Here is a 15,559-nt window from a genome sequence, read left to right as displayed (position 1 = left end):
TAGACTTCTATACCTATACAGTAACAAAACCCATTAAGTATATCAATCTCTGTGACCAACATGGCAACATCTATCAACAACAAGCTAAACTAAAGCATGTCATCTTGCTAATATTATTTCTACAGAGCTACTTCATAAATACACATTTCTGTCAGGTTCCCTTACCTCTCCATTATCATCCTTGCTATGTGAAATATCCATTATTCGATCAACTTCAACATAATCGGGATTAAAAAGTTCATCGTCTATCTGTTTAAGGGCGGAAAGCATAAAAAGAATATCAGAAATTTCTATTATTCTCAGAAAACAAAAAAAAATTGGGGGCCACAGTAATACGTAATTGTATACTTGACAAAATGTCAACATGTTAATTGAAATGCAACAATTCAGTAAGATTGCTCCCCGTGAGGGAATCAGACTTCTCAGACTTTGTTAACTGGGCCTCTTAATTACTGTGTGAAACCTTTTACTATGCGAGAATGTTTAAGAATATTTTAAATGAAGTGTGAAATTACAATTCACTAATGAGCAATCGAAAAGGCTTATAGCAAGTATAGCATGCAATGCATTTAGAATTCTTGAAGATTGCAGCTTGCAGTAAAAAAAACAAAAAACCTGGAGCCATGTTTGCTAAGTGACATAAAGACACAAGTACAGAAGTTGCAGAATTGCTGTATAAAATAGATTATTATTCCTGAACAATTAAATAAAAAGACCACTGCAAAATTCTCACTCTTTTCTCCTTCTTTATCTTCTCAGTAAGCTTCCTATTTATGATGTGTGCTCAAATATTCCCTGAGAGCTGGTGTACTGTGGTGTCTAAGAGTGTGGGCCATGAAGCCCCTGGGCCCAATTCTCACTTCACCTCAAAATACACTATTTAACCTAAGTAATTCTCACCTGCAATACGGGAATACAATATTGACCTAAGCTACATGGCTAAGGATTACTGAAATACTTGCACGGTTCTTCAGGATAAGCATGTCATGGCTCCACAGTAACTCTGGTAATGCACAAATAATTAGCGTGGAACCAGTAGTTGTAGTTGTTGGTAGTATTTATATGACACTACTGTAGTATCCTTCTGAGACTTACTGTCTTCCCCAAAAAGAGATTCTACCCATTCCTTGCCCATCAGAACTAGTTGGGAGGCTCTGTCTCTAGATTAAATGAACCAGGTGTCTTTGAGGTCGTCTTTGGGGAATTTGCCCACTAGCTTTGGGCAGCTACCATGTCAGCTAGCCTGGCTCATCTGTGATTCTGTCTCTCAACACATCCTCTCCTCCCTCCACTTCTTTACTGTGCTGCTTTACGGGGACCCAAGGTGCATGAAACAGAGAGGCCTAGAGTACAGATGCTCTTGATTCATGCCAAATCTGAAAAATTATGGCCTAGATCCCTTTTAAAGGATTATATCACTACAGTTGAGAAGAAATCCCTTTTTTCTTAGCTGCCAGTGCCTCTGCAAAGTTCTATCCAGCTGAGCTATTTTGGATGGTGAATGGCCTTTTAAATCTGGACTGTCTCCACCAAAAATTTAATCAGTACACTGTGGTGAATTTGCTAGCTACTTGTGGAGAAAATTGCATGATTTCAGCATGGCTCAAGGGTCACAACTAAATACAAAATCAGGCACTATCTGAACCTGTTTATTTCAATCAATTTCAGTCTTTCTTGCCCAGTCGTGAAAAGGGTGCACTTTTCTGGGCTACCAATAAGTAGGACGTAAGTCTGTTTTGATGTGTCAAAGCTAGTTAGGAGAATATGCACCTCTTTCAGGCAGGGAAAGATGCCATATTAAACTTGTATTGTACTGGTTGCACTGGTTGCCACTGCATATCAAATCCCAATTTAAAGTGACAGTGATGCTTCCCCCCTTTTCGAAAACGAATGAAAGGCGGTGACCTTTAAAGCCCTGAGTGCAAAAATGATACTGGGGAAAATATTCACCAGTGGGAGCATCTGACATGGAACTTTGGCTCCAACTCTATATAAAAAATACTATGTATTATTATTAGTTGTAATTTGTTTCCTTGTAGTTTATATGGTTTTTAACCGTTTTGATTCTAAAAATGTATCCACTCTGCTTGTTTATTAATGTTTCTCACACAGTTTAAAAGCATGAAATGTAGACGACAGATTTCCAAACTCCACACTCACATGTCATATCTGAATATTTACCCACAATTTACAAAATGTAATGTGAGAAAGAAAAGAATAAAAAAAAATCAAACCTCTTTGTTTAAATGGGTAAAATTAAGGGGGTCGCCAATTCAGGGCCTACCCAAGCCCTACCTGGTGTCACTGAGACGACCTGTTACACCTTGCCCCTCTTTTGAGTGCAATTTGGCTTGAAAAATGTTATATGAAAAAAGCCTTTTTTTCAAGACTAACTGTGGTACAGAGACCAATTTCAGGAGTGGGCACAGCTGGAGAAGGGCTCACTCTGCTCCTCAGCCTTGACCCACTGCACTGCAATTAGGCTTGAAAGAAGCCTTGTATTGGCTGCCATATTAGGTTTAATTGCAACGGGGAGGGTTAATTTCAAGGTATGTCAGCAGGAAAGGGAAGCGTTAACCCTCCCTAGCTGTGACTGTACCATCTCCCAACCAAAAATTCCCTGCACTGCAATTAAGCCTCTAAGAAGTGTCCTATTGGTTACAGTAAAGGTAAAGGGACCCCTGACTGTTAGGTCCAGACACGGATGACTCTGGGGTTGTGGCGCTCATCTCACTTTATCTTCTTTCAAGCCTAATTGCAACAAGGGGAGAACTGTTTTCGAGCCTAATGGGTGGCAGTGGAGATCTTCATGGAGAGTGCAGCTGGGGGAAAAGGGTTAACTCCTTCTCATCAGTTGCTTTCATACCACTCTACTCTCATTACAGGCTAAAACACTTTCTTCAAACCTAATGTGGGGTGGGGCGGATAAGTATGTGTGCTTGGTTGCAGCGTGGGATGAGTGATGCCTACAACAAATTTGCATGGGCCCAGAAAGTTGGCAATGCCTGGGGTAAATGATTCCATGACCTGGTGCAGATGTAACAATGGTTAATAAATTCAGAGCAGACTGGAGTTATATATGGCCTCTTCCCCTAACTATGGTTAACAGCAACAAGTGTCTCATTTAATGAGGGTTTGAAGCGAGGGTTGATTAGTTAATGCAGATGTAACTTTAAGCCATCAGAAGGGTCGGCAAAATTAATACACAAGAGAGAAAGGCCAGAAGATAACCCAGACAAAGCTAATTTACACAACGCAAAATGTGAATCTGGCAAAAGCCGTAGCTATTATACTGCAAGTTACTATTATCTGTATGAGAATCTTAACATTCCAACGTTTCCATCTCTAAATTGCTGGCTGTTCTCTTAATTTGTACAGAGATTAATAACTAAAAGCAAATATAAACCCTAGGTCAAAACACCGCTGTAACCATTAAAACATTAAAACCACAATAGCACAAACATTTCTGGAAATGAACAAGCAGCATCCTGTTTACTGAAGTATGCCTTGTGTAATTTATTAGAGGGGGAAAGAAAACAAAAAGGCAAACATACAGTGCAAAAGTCTCTGCAATCAGAATATTTCATAAAGGGGGAAAGGAACATATGGATTGCATAGAATTAATTCCAAGTTACAGCTTGCCCAATTCTGAAGGTCCAGACCAGTATCCAAAGCAACTCCAATCCCACTAGCAAACCAGTAAAATTTCACTGGTAGCAAAGTATCAGAGAACTTCCCCACTTTGCATACAGACTTAATTGCAAACCTTGATTGCCAGCCTGACTTGGACATTTCCCCAAAGTTTCCAAAAAGCATACAGGCATGGGTTAGTGAACATGTAACGGGGACAGTTCCATTACTGAAAGTCACCCATCAAGAATGTCAGTGCTCTAAAATCAGTGTATATGTGGCATCATTAAAGTCATGATGGGAGCTCGCCATCTCTGTGGTACATTGAGCCTAAACTGTTGAAGGTTTTGGTTAAAACCAATTCTTTGTATTTTTGCAGCAAAAAATAAAATAAAAAATAAACAAGGAGGCAAGAAGACATCTGACAACTAGTGTAATATGCTCCTAAAAGCTTCCCCTAATATCTAGTGGGCCATCACATTCTGAACCAGCTGAAGCTTTCAAACAGTCTTCAAGAGCAACTGAGCATTCAATACATAGCACTGAGACGACAGAGACACGAATAACTGTCACCAGGCTTGAAGAATTATGCAAATACATCACTCTTAACTAAAACAGCCTTGTATTTAAGCGCTCAGCTAGTAGCCACAGATGCCAAGGAACTGAATAAAAGCACATGAAAGAACAAAGTGCTCCACCCCTCCTCTTCACACGGCATACTACCCAAGGAAGGAAGCTCTCTCCTTTGCATGTTGCAGCTCCCTGTCCTTCCACTGCCAGATCCTACCAGGCTGGGGTTTTCTGTTTTTTTTTTTAAAGCTAGTCAGTAACCTTTGGGGCTTAGTTGCAAGACTGAATTTAAAACAATAAAACCAACATACCTCTGAAAGGAACTTATTCTGTCCTTGCTTTGCCTTAAATCTCTTAATCTTTTGCTGAATTCTCCTGTCTTTGTCCAATACTTCCACAGATGCCCACTGACAGTGAAGGTAAGAGCTAAAAGATAAATGGAAGAAAACACAAATTCAAACATGCAGCATCCCAGTTTTCCAGCTATTAAGCACTTAGTCACAGCTTGGTATCTATGAAAAATAATTGTGTACACTCTCTACATTTTAAGGCATCCTTATTTATTTTTTGAGGAAAAACACAACTTGAATTGAATATAGATGAAAAACAAAACAAAAACAAAACAAAACCAAAAAAACTGCACAAATTGAATATAGATGAACTGGGTCAAGGAGTCTTCCTCTTTTACTCATTCTGAATGATGATGATCATCAACATCATTATGATCGAATTAGCTCACAATATACATTTTTGTTCATGAAACAGCATTGATCTTCCATAGGCATAAGTCTGTGCAGAGAAAAGTACTGTAAAGCCTGCGCAACAACAGACAATTCCTCTGACTATTGTGACAAAAAGCATAATCCAACAAAAGTTAATTTGCTTTGTCCCACTGAAATCAAAGAGACTAAGTATTTCAACAGAATTAAAGTTCTTTTTAATGTTTGTAAACAAATTGATTTTAATCTGATTTTACAAAACTAACTTCTGCGGTAGTGTATCTGGTATGTGTTGTGTGAACTGCCTGAGTTGTGACTGACTGTAAGCCCTATTTGGGTACATGCTCCATTATAATTTAAATTTGCAAGATGCTTTAATAAATTCAAATAATAAAAGTTGAGTTACAGAGTCATAACAACCCATGTTTTAATGTCATTTAACAGCCTTTTAATCTTATTATCAGCTGCTACCTTTCATTCTTATTTTAATGACTTGTATTGATATTTTATTTTTATTGCATTTTAATTGAATCTGTTTGTAAAGTATCCTGCCTTAACAGTTGGGTTGTTGTTGTTGTTTAGTCGTTTAGTCGTGTCCGACTCTTCGTGACCCCATGGACCATAGCACGCCAGGCACTCCTGTCTTGCACTGCCTCCCGCAATTTGGTCAAACTCATGTTCGTAGCTTCGAGAACACTGTCCAACCATCTTGTCCTCTGTCGTCCCCTTCTCCTAGTGCCCTCAATCTTTCCCAACATCAGGGTCTTTTCCAAGGATTCTTCTCTTCTCATGAGGTGGCCAAAGTATTGGAGCCTGAGCTTCACGATCTGTCCTTCCAGGGAGCACTCAGGGCTGATTTCCTTAAGAATGGATAGGTTTGATCTTCTTGCAGTCCATGGGACTCTCAAGAGTCTCCTCCAGCACCATAATTCAAAAGCATCAATTCTTCGGCGATCAGCCTTCTTTATGGTCCAGCTCTCACTTCCATACATCACTACTGGGAAAACCATAGCTTTAACTATACGGACCTTTGTCGGCAAGGTGATGTCTCTGCTTTTTAAGATGCTGTCTAGGTTTGTCATTGCTTTTCTCCCAAGAAGCAGGCGTCTTTTAATTTCGTGACTGCTGTCACCATCTGCAGTGATCAAGGAGCCCAAGAAAGTAAAATCTCTCACTGCCTCCATTTCTTCCCCTTCTATTTGCCAGGAGGTGATGGGACCAGTGGCCATGATCTTGGTTTTTTTGATGTTGAGCTTCAGACCATATTTTGCGCTCTCCTCTTTCACCCTCATTAAAAGGTTCTTTAATTCCTCCTCGCTTTCTGCCATCAAGGTTGTGTCATCTGCATATCTGAGGTTGTTGATATTTCTTCCGGCAATCTTAATTCCGGCTTGGGATTCATCTAGTCCAGCCTTTCGCATGATGAATTCTGCATATAAGTTAAATAAGCAGGGAGACAATATACAACCTTGTCGTACTCCTTTCCCAATTTTGAACCAATCAGTTGTTCCATATCCAGTTCTAACTGTAGCTTCTTGTCCCACATAGAGATTTCTCAGGAGACAGATGAGGTGATCAGGCACTCCCATTTCTTTAAGAACTTGCCATAGTTTGCTGTGGTCGACACAGTCAAAGGCTTTTGCATAGTCAATGAAGCAGAAGTAGACGTTTTTCTGGAACTCTCTAGCTTTCTCCATAATCCAGCGCATGTTTGCTATTTGGTCTCTGGTTCCTCTGCCCTTTCGAAATCCAGCTTGCACTTCTGGGAGTTCTCGGTCCACATACTGCCTAAGCCTGCCTTGTAGAATTTTAAGCATAACCTTGCTAGCGTGTGAAATGAGCGCAATTGTGCGGTAGTTGGAGCATTCTTTGGCACTGCCCTTCTTTGGAATTGGGATGTAGACTGATCTTCTCCAATCCTCTGGCCATTGCTGAGTTTTCCAAACTTGCTGGCATATTGGGTGTAGCACCTTAACAGCATCATCTTTTAAAATTTTAAATAGTTCAGCTGGAATATCATCACTTCCACTGGCCTTGTTATTAGCAGTGCTTTCCAAGGCCCATTTGACTTCACTCTCCAAGATGTCTGGCTCAAGGTCAGCAACCACACTACCTGGGGTGTACGAGACCTCCATATCTTTCTGGTATAATTCCTCTGTGTATTCTTGCCACCTCTTCTTGATGTCTTCTGCTTCTGTTAGGTCCTTACCACTTTTGTCCTTGATTATGGTAATCTTTGTACGAAATGTTCCTTTCATATCTCCAATTTTCTTGAACAGATCTCTCGTTTTCCCCATTCTATTGTTTTCCTCTATTTCTTTGCATTGCTCATTTAAGAAGACCCTCTTGTCTCTCCTTGCTGTTTTTTGGAAATCTGCATTCAGTTTCCTGTATCTTTCCCTATCTCCCTTGCATTTTGCTTGCCTCCTCTCCTCCGCTATTTGTAAGGCCTCGTTGGACAGCCATTTTGCTTTCTTGCATTTCCTTTTCCTTGGGATGGTTTTCGTTGCTGCCTCCTGTATAATGTTACGAGCCTCCATCCATAGTTCTTCAGGCATTCTGTCCACCAAATCTAAATCCTTAAACCTGTTCCCCACTTCCACTGTGTATTCATAAGGGATTTGATTCATAAGGGATTTGATTCATAAGGGATTTGATTCATAACAGTTGGGTATAACTCTCAAAAACAAAGAAAACTAATGCCGTGTTGCCTTTTTTGTGATTTTGTTCTTCTTTAGGTGCAAAGTAGGCTTTTGAAAAGTGCAACTTTAGTAGTCAACCTAGCCAATGAGGATCATGTAATGCACATTGCAACACCAAGGCACTGAACAGTCAATCACATTTGGCTATGAGTCATAATCACAAAATGTAAACAAAGCCTTTTGATGACGCACACCCTTAACAGGAGGGGGAAATAGAGGTGGACTACATCCCAGGCAACCAAACAGTGATACTTGTATTGCATCATTAAACTGGGATCATTGTCCATTGCATTAGTGCTGCAGAGCAAGATCTCTGAGTCAATCCATTCAGTTACATGACTAGCTGAAACAGGATGTGGAATGGATGGAGGTGTATCCCCATCTTATTCTGCCACAACTAGTCAACTACACAACTAGCTTAGCAAATGTACTATTGGTCTGGTCTCCTCTGCCATTAGAATGTGCATCTCTTGATGCTTACACCCACTTCCTTGTGAACATTCGTACGGTGGTGATGAGCCCTACCCCAATTTTGTCTCTGCAAGTCATAACAGAAGCACGAGCCTTGAACAAAAAAATGGAAATAAATAAAAAATCATTTCTTACCTAAAAATGCTAGAGAGAAAAATGATTGCAAAATAAATAAATAAAGATCAGTAATTCTAAACTGAATGGGTGATTGAGGTTTGCATAGTAGTAACAGTTATGTTACATGGCAATGACAGATTAAATTTAAATACAAGGTCGATCTCAATTTATGTTGGGGTTACGTTCCAGGAATAGCGTGTAAAGCCAAACTCACATATAGTCAAAACACACTCTTCTTGTGACTCTGAATACTCTCCCAGGGCTACTGAACATTCTCCCTGAACCTCTGAATGCTCTCCAAGGTAAGTGTAATGGCAATGAGATTGCCCACATTTTGTTCCTGGATGCCTGCCCCTTTTTATTAATTTTTGTTTTTCCCCTGCCAAGCACATAAAGCCGAATTTGTACAGGTTAAATGTGTGTAAGTTGGGAGCTGACTGTACTTCAAGTAATTTTGAAGTTATTGCTTACTTACAAGTTTTTGTATTTTACATAGAATTCTTCAGTTTCTACTTCCTCTCCATTCTCCATCTGTAAAAAGATACTCATGAAGTTAATTATGAACTCTGGTATAAAGTATCACCTCCAATTTATATATAATGTAACACAGATTGTAATTTAACAATAGGAAGGTTTATTGTATTGCATTTTTTAAAGAAAAGGGGAAGAATGATATAGGTAAAGGGTTTTCTACATCTGCCTGCCCATGAACATTCTGCACTACTTAATACAACATCCAAGACATGAATCATTTTAACTCCTCCCTAACCGCATGCAGCTTCATTCACAACAAGCTGACCCCAAGTCTGGCTTCCAGCCAAACCAACAGTGTTAAGGAGAAGCCAAGTGTACCATTTTCTCAGGCAGCAGCCAATTAGCAACTGCACTCCTGAATGCCATATGTATTATTTTTGGCTGGCTCGTGGCAACTTTATATTGTGGTTTTTGTAACATGTTCAAGTAGTGTTTTAACAGCGTTTATACTTCCATATTGTTAGCACTGATAATAAGAAACTGTATGAAACTGAACCTTTCACTTCTAATAGTAGTTTTAACATGTTATTGTTCATGATGTTAGTTTTACTCAACGGTGCAATTAAATTCATCCTGACAAGTGACCTTGCATGCAGAGCAGCCAAATTAAATTAATACCCAAAATATAACACTTAATAAGGCTAAAACTGTGACAAAAAATCATAAACCAATACTAAGCGTCAATAAAATAAATTTATGCAGGCTGTATGGCATGTTCTGCAACTGCATCTTTTTTATTTTTAAAAAAAACCCAGAAAGGAAACCTCAGATTTTGATACAGTTTAAGGTGCAATTTCATCCTGAAGTCTGGCCTGCTTTCCACATAATGCTAAGGTATGGTTTGTTTAGATCAACCATTATTTGTTCCATTGTGTGAACCCAACCCAGTACAGTCGTACCTTGGATCTCAAACACCTTGGTTCCTGAGCAAATCAGCTCCTGAATGATCAAACCCCAGAAGTGAGTGTTCCAGTTTTCGAACATTCTTCTGGAAGCCAATATCCAATGGGGCTTCCGCGGCTTCCGATTGGCCAATCAGAAGCCGCACTTTGGTTTCCAAATGTTTTGGAAGTCAAACGGACTTCCAGAACGGATTCTGTTTGACATTCGAGGTATGACTGTAGTTTATCTTCCCAACAAACAACAATCATAAGCCATGGTTTGTCGATGACTTATGAAGCTTGGTTTATTATGTGCAAACCTGATAGAGTTTATTGCCCCGCCCCAGATGCTCACTGAAACCATGTGGCAAGAGAGGTAGAAAAACAAATCCATTCCCATGGCTAAGTGGCTCTCACTGGTGCTTTGTCTCATAAACTCACTCCTAACTCTGCTTGCCAACAGACTTCTTTCCCTGCCTCTCTCTACATCCTCCCTCACAAGGCAGGTAACTTTGCAGCTGCTGCCAAGGAGGAGGAAATTTAAAGTGATCACAGGCCAGTTCACCCTAAAGGTAAAGGTAAAGGGGCCCCTGACCATCAGGTCCTGTCTTGTCCGACTCTGGGGTTGCGGCGCTCATCTCGCGCTATAAGCCGAGGGAGCCGGCGTTTGTCCGCAGACAGCTTCCGGGTCATGTGGCCAGCATGACAAAGCTGATTCTGGCGAACCAGAGCAGCGCACGGAAACGCCGTTTACCTTCCCGCCGGAGCGGTCCCTATTTATCTACTTGCACTTTGATGTGCTTTCGAACTGCTAACATCTAAAATAGGATGAATAAGGAAGCAACGAAGTTAAACCAACCATACACAGTACACCAATTTACTTTATTAAATTGTAGCACCATTTATATAGGATTTGTTAAAAAACATAGGGATACCCAGCAATTGTTGGAAAAAATACTATTATTGGACCAAAAAAACCCTTCACCTGAGCTTGCAATCAACACCCAATACTGCCCATAAGAAAGGACTATTGCTTGCAACTTGCAACTCCTGGCTTCAGGGTAATTAGCACCTTCTGTGCAAACATCTGATTAACAACCCACATGGTGCCCTGAAGTCTCCATTCTGTTTTCACAAACCTAGAAACAATAATCCCTGACCTTGGTGTTTTTGTGTTTCTATGTGTATTCCGCACCTTCTTTAAGAGGTGGGCTTCCTAGGCCCACAGTAGGAATTCTGAAATCTGCCTCCATCTGCTCCATTTTCTAGTGCAATGAACTAGCAAAATGATGTGTTGGTCAGCTGTAGCAACCCTCCAGAATGGCCTCCCCAAACCTTTTAAAACTATTGCCTTTTCTGGCTGAATAGGACAGATAGGATAGCCAATTCATAGCATCCCTTGACTCTCAGAGGGCATGGGATGAGGAGGCCACAATGTTCATCATTCTTTTTTACCACATGTACAGGAGGACTTGCAGATCAGTTTCTGAATGATGTCATTTCCCCCAGCTCTTCGAGATGTGCCACTGCAATGCCACACTCCTCAGGGGAAAGACTCAGACCAGCCAAGTGTCCCAGCCAGATGGGTGGGATATAAATAAATTATCATTATCATTATCAACATCATGCAGGAAACCCGTCACTTGCACCAGGCACAACATTAGTTTAAAGTTTCTGACCTGGTGTGCATGAAGCACTAAGGCATAGTTATAGCTGCCAAGTCTCCCGTTTTTCGCGGGAAACCCCCGGATTTTAATCTGTTTCTCGCTGGTCTCCCAAATTGAAAAAAATCCCGGAAATCCCCTGGATTTCCTACCTGCCAGGGAGGCTCCATTTTGGGTGCTGGCGCCGCCCAATTTCCGGTGCCCAGACATGGGTAGCACGGCACTGAAGTCGCTTCTACGCATGTCTGGAAATGCATAGAAGTGACTTCCGGTGCCACTCCACCTATGCCTGGGCACCGAAAATCGGGTAGAGCGGTACCGGAGGTCGCTTCTAGTTTGACAGTTTGAACGAAGTTCACTAGCTTAACCAAGACTTGTTTGTTCCCAAGAAACCACAACTGCAAGCCACCTGGCCAGTCCAGAAGACACCTTTCTACAATAGAAAGGGAGATTGTGGACTCTCCTTCCTTGGAGGTTTTGAAGCAGAAGTTGGATGGCTATCTGTCATGAATGCTTTCAACTGAGATTCCTGCATTGCAGGAGGTTGGATTAGATGACTCTTGGGGTAGATGATTCCTTCAACTTCAGGGCAGGGTTGGGGCCAGCGCTGCTACTACTTTCAAGTACATGCCTTTCTAGTGCTGCACCCACTGCCCTCTCCAATGATCCCCCTCTCAAGGTGCCACAACATCTTCAGGAACATTCTACACACACTCAGATTGGTGGTGGAATGCTAGCATCCTCACTTTTGAGTACACTAAATATCCTGGCTGATCTACAACAGTGTGAAGTCATCAGAAATAGGCTGGAGTGACTGCATGTATGCATCACAATGCACAGTAGCCCATGATCATTGTCAGATCCATCACTGACTTAGACAAGACTCAAGATACCCACAATAGGTGGCAATCTCCATTTCCACCTTTAGCATACACTTAATTCCCTTGTTGTCCAAAGATCCAACCTTCTCCCTAGCCAGTTTCCTCCTTCTAATGCCTTTAAAGAATTTGGGACATTATTGGTCTCACACCCAACTCTTAGCTGGAAATAAAAGTTAATAATTGATTTCAATATGACTCTAGTTTGACAAACTAATTATATTATATTGGTGTCATATTCCATAAAAATAGTGTAACACAAATTACAAACAACTGGGGAACACTGTATTCCTCAGTGACAACTTAAAACTCCTTATTGGGCTATCAGGAAGCTCTGGAGGAGAAAATAGAAGAGAAAGCAAAACAGAAACCTAAAATACACTAAAAAAATACTGGATTCATAGTAAATAATTGAAGGGACTTATTATCCCTCAATAGTCTTAACAGGATTTCCACCCCAAAGTGTATTAAAAATATGAATACAATATTGCAAGTTGATTCTATGAGAGTGTTAAAGCCAACTGCGACGATCGTCCCACCTCTGCCACCAATTAAATGGGACGAACCCGGGACGTTGCCACCAATTAATGCGACAATCCCGGTATTGTCACTAAAACTTGAGATGATCCCACCTAATATGTGCGGATCCCACCAATGCGATGCACCTCCCTTTTTATAACCTTTTTATAACCCTAGCAGGGTGTTGAAGGAAATTGGTTATATCACAAACAACCCACCTATCCTTCTTGCGCCCAAATAAACTGCCTGTTTATGTTTGGGGTCTGCTAGTAATCGAAGTGCAGTTCCCGTTATCCCAATAACGTGGCTCAGTATCTCTTTTAACTCCCGGCAAGTGTATCAGGAACCACCTTGTGCTCACAGTCAGGATTCCCTTTTTACCTAAGGTTCACCTCAGCAGCCTGTTGCTGCTTTGTGGCACATGTCTTCCCCGGGCTTGACCTTGATGTTTTAAACTATTTTCCTGCTCCTCAGGTTTAGTCTAACCTCCTGCCTACAGTCACCACCCTTTTGAGTTAGGATACTTCACTGGAATAACTAGGCACATCCGTTTTTAACGTAACATTTAAGAAAGCTTTATTAAACTAGAGGACATGTAAAATGCGTAATGGTTTTATGCGTATAAGCTCTTAGATCATGTTCTTAGTTACAGATAGCATTGGCTGAATAATTTAGTTCTAATAAACTTCTCCAAAAACACTCTAATATCTCCTACCCACACGCTCCCGCTCCCAAAACCCCTCTCAACTCTATCAACTGAAATAACCGCTCCCCATTCCTTTTAAACTCATGGCAGTCCCGCCCCTCAGGAATGGAATGCGTCACTCAAAAGGAGGTTGGGTTTAACACTTTCCACCCTGGGGTTCTATCGCAAGCCAGCCCAGTCCGTTACACCAACACTTTACTAAAGAGTAGAATTAATCCCCATATTTACTCATGATTCTATCATCCCTGTTTTTCATTTCAGTAGCAGTACATTTTAAAACACTGAAGTTGTAGAGGCAGAGAAATTAAATATCATAGGACAACTGACCCCATAATTGTTGAGGGGTACTTCAGAATAGAAGATGCTGCAATTGCCCTCAAAAAAGTTTACATTTCAAAAAGCTGCTGGAGAGAAACCTTGAGAGAGCGAGCAAGCTATCTAGCTAACAAGCAAGCAAGTAAATCCTCCCACTTTCATTTCCTTCAACTTATTCGTTAAAGGTCAATTTAGCTTTTTAATATATTGAAAATAGCTTTGTTTTATACAAGTCAGCTAAACAGTTCAGTAGAATAGTATTCAATTATTTAAAATATGATTCCCCCTTTAGATAGCTTCATCTTCAATTTTCCTTAATAATTTCATTCTAACTCTTGCTGATGAACACGTCGAAAACTTCTCAAATGGAACAGTCACATTATTTATCTGAAAAAAACTTTCTCCTTAACTTTTTCCTACCATAGTTTATCAGTTAGTAACAAGTTGCTTAATATGCCTATCTTTGCAAAGAAAAGTTACTTTTAAAAAATCTGCTGCCATTGGAACGCAATCAGAGACTGACTGTATATTGCATGTGTTGAATACCTTGTAGCAAGTTCAGATGTTATAACATACCACTTCATATGTTTTACATGCACTGTGGGGGGGGGTGAAATCTCAGTTTAAGTGAGACAGATGTCAAGCATCTTTAACTGCAAATATATATTACTTTGAATTCAACAAGTACCATTTAAGTCAAGTCAACTATTCCATTACACCAAAGAAATAACATATTGAGTACGTGGTAAAAAGCAACCCCATAATAACCTTACCTCATGAAAACTCTGTAATATTCACTATTTATACAAATTAACCTATTAGCAACATACAAATAATTCCAATGTATCTCACAGCAAGTCCTCTCAAAAGGAAAATCCAACCATCACTCTCTTTATTCTAATTCTCAATACTGAACTGAAGCTAGACACTACATACTTTGACACAAGCTGAAGCAAAAAAGCCTTGCCTTGCCTTTGTCATATATATCTCATATTTCAAAGATGTCTCCTGCATAAATGTTGCCAATGCTTTTCTCCTCAGTTTTTTGTTATTACTGTAAATATCTTGGGATGTCCCTTAATGTTCAGGGCAAAAGTTCTCAAAGTTTTTGCAATGGAAGAACCCTTCACTTTAAACAAAACTTGGAGGAAAGACAGTAAAATATGCTAAAGGGGTGGGGAGCTGATTATTACGAGAGCAACATGGGAGAGATTGCCTAAGGCAGCAGCAACTTTTAAAAACAGCAACTTTTTTAAAAAAACACAACAACAACAACAACAACAACAACGACCAAACAAACACTTTGCATCTTCTCTGATGGGAGAAGCTTTAGTTTTGGTTTTTCCTCTTATCTTATTATCACTGTCAGTGTTAAAAGAGCAGCATATTTAACCCTTGCATCAGGCTGCAGCTGAATGAGGTATTCCAAGGACCAGTCCTTGAACAGTACATTTAACCCAGTAGCAAGGCTGTGGGGGGAAACCAGCATTGCCTTCCTGGTTTCCCAACAGCACAGAGAAGGATGGAAAGAAGGAGAAGGGATTCCCAATACAGTTGCCCAAGTACTGCATTTAATCCCCATGGCTGAGGCTCAATGGAAATCACACATTGTGTGTGATTGTCTACCATGAGAACTTTTTTTTCTTAATGGAATCCCTTGGGACTGCTTTGCAGAACCTCAGGGTTCCATGGAACAGTTTGGGAAACTGATGGCACTAGGCACCCTATGGCATTCCCTGGGGAGAGCATTCCATGTACAGGTGGTCACCACTGAAAAGCCCTATTCTGATTTATGGCAAATGAAAAATTCAGTAGTCATAGCTGGGAAAAGAATTAACAACAACTTTACAATA

At 40.4% G+C, this 15,559-nt stretch overlaps 1 protein-coding gene across 6 annotated transcripts in view; it reads right to left on the bottom strand.

Moving 5' to 3' along the window:
• Window positions 1–15,559, bottom strand: part of CHD7 (chromodomain helicase DNA binding protein 7) — a 142,727-nt gene that overhangs the window by 41,510 nt on the left and 85,658 nt on the right. For all 6 annotated transcript variants that reach the window (XM_088675563.1, XM_088675568.1, XM_088675565.1 and 3 more), the window contains exons 8-10: window positions 8,685–8,740; window positions 4,512–4,626; window positions 166–249 (exon numbers count right to left, since the gene is read on the bottom strand). In XM_088675563.1, the coding sequence (XP_088531689.1) occupies window positions 166–249; window positions 4,512–4,626; window positions 8,685–8,740 (255 nt within the window). The remainder of the gene's footprint in view (window positions 1–165; window positions 250–4,511; window positions 4,627–8,684; window positions 8,741–15,559) is intronic.

This window comes from Zootoca vivipara, chromosome 8 (assembly GCF_965207765.1).
Source record: "Zootoca vivipara chromosome 8, rZooViv2.hap1.1, whole genome shotgun sequence".
NCBI lineage: Eukaryota > Metazoa > Chordata > Lepidosauria > Squamata > Lacertidae > Zootoca > Zootoca vivipara.
This window is presented reverse-complemented; position numbering and strand designations above follow the sequence as displayed.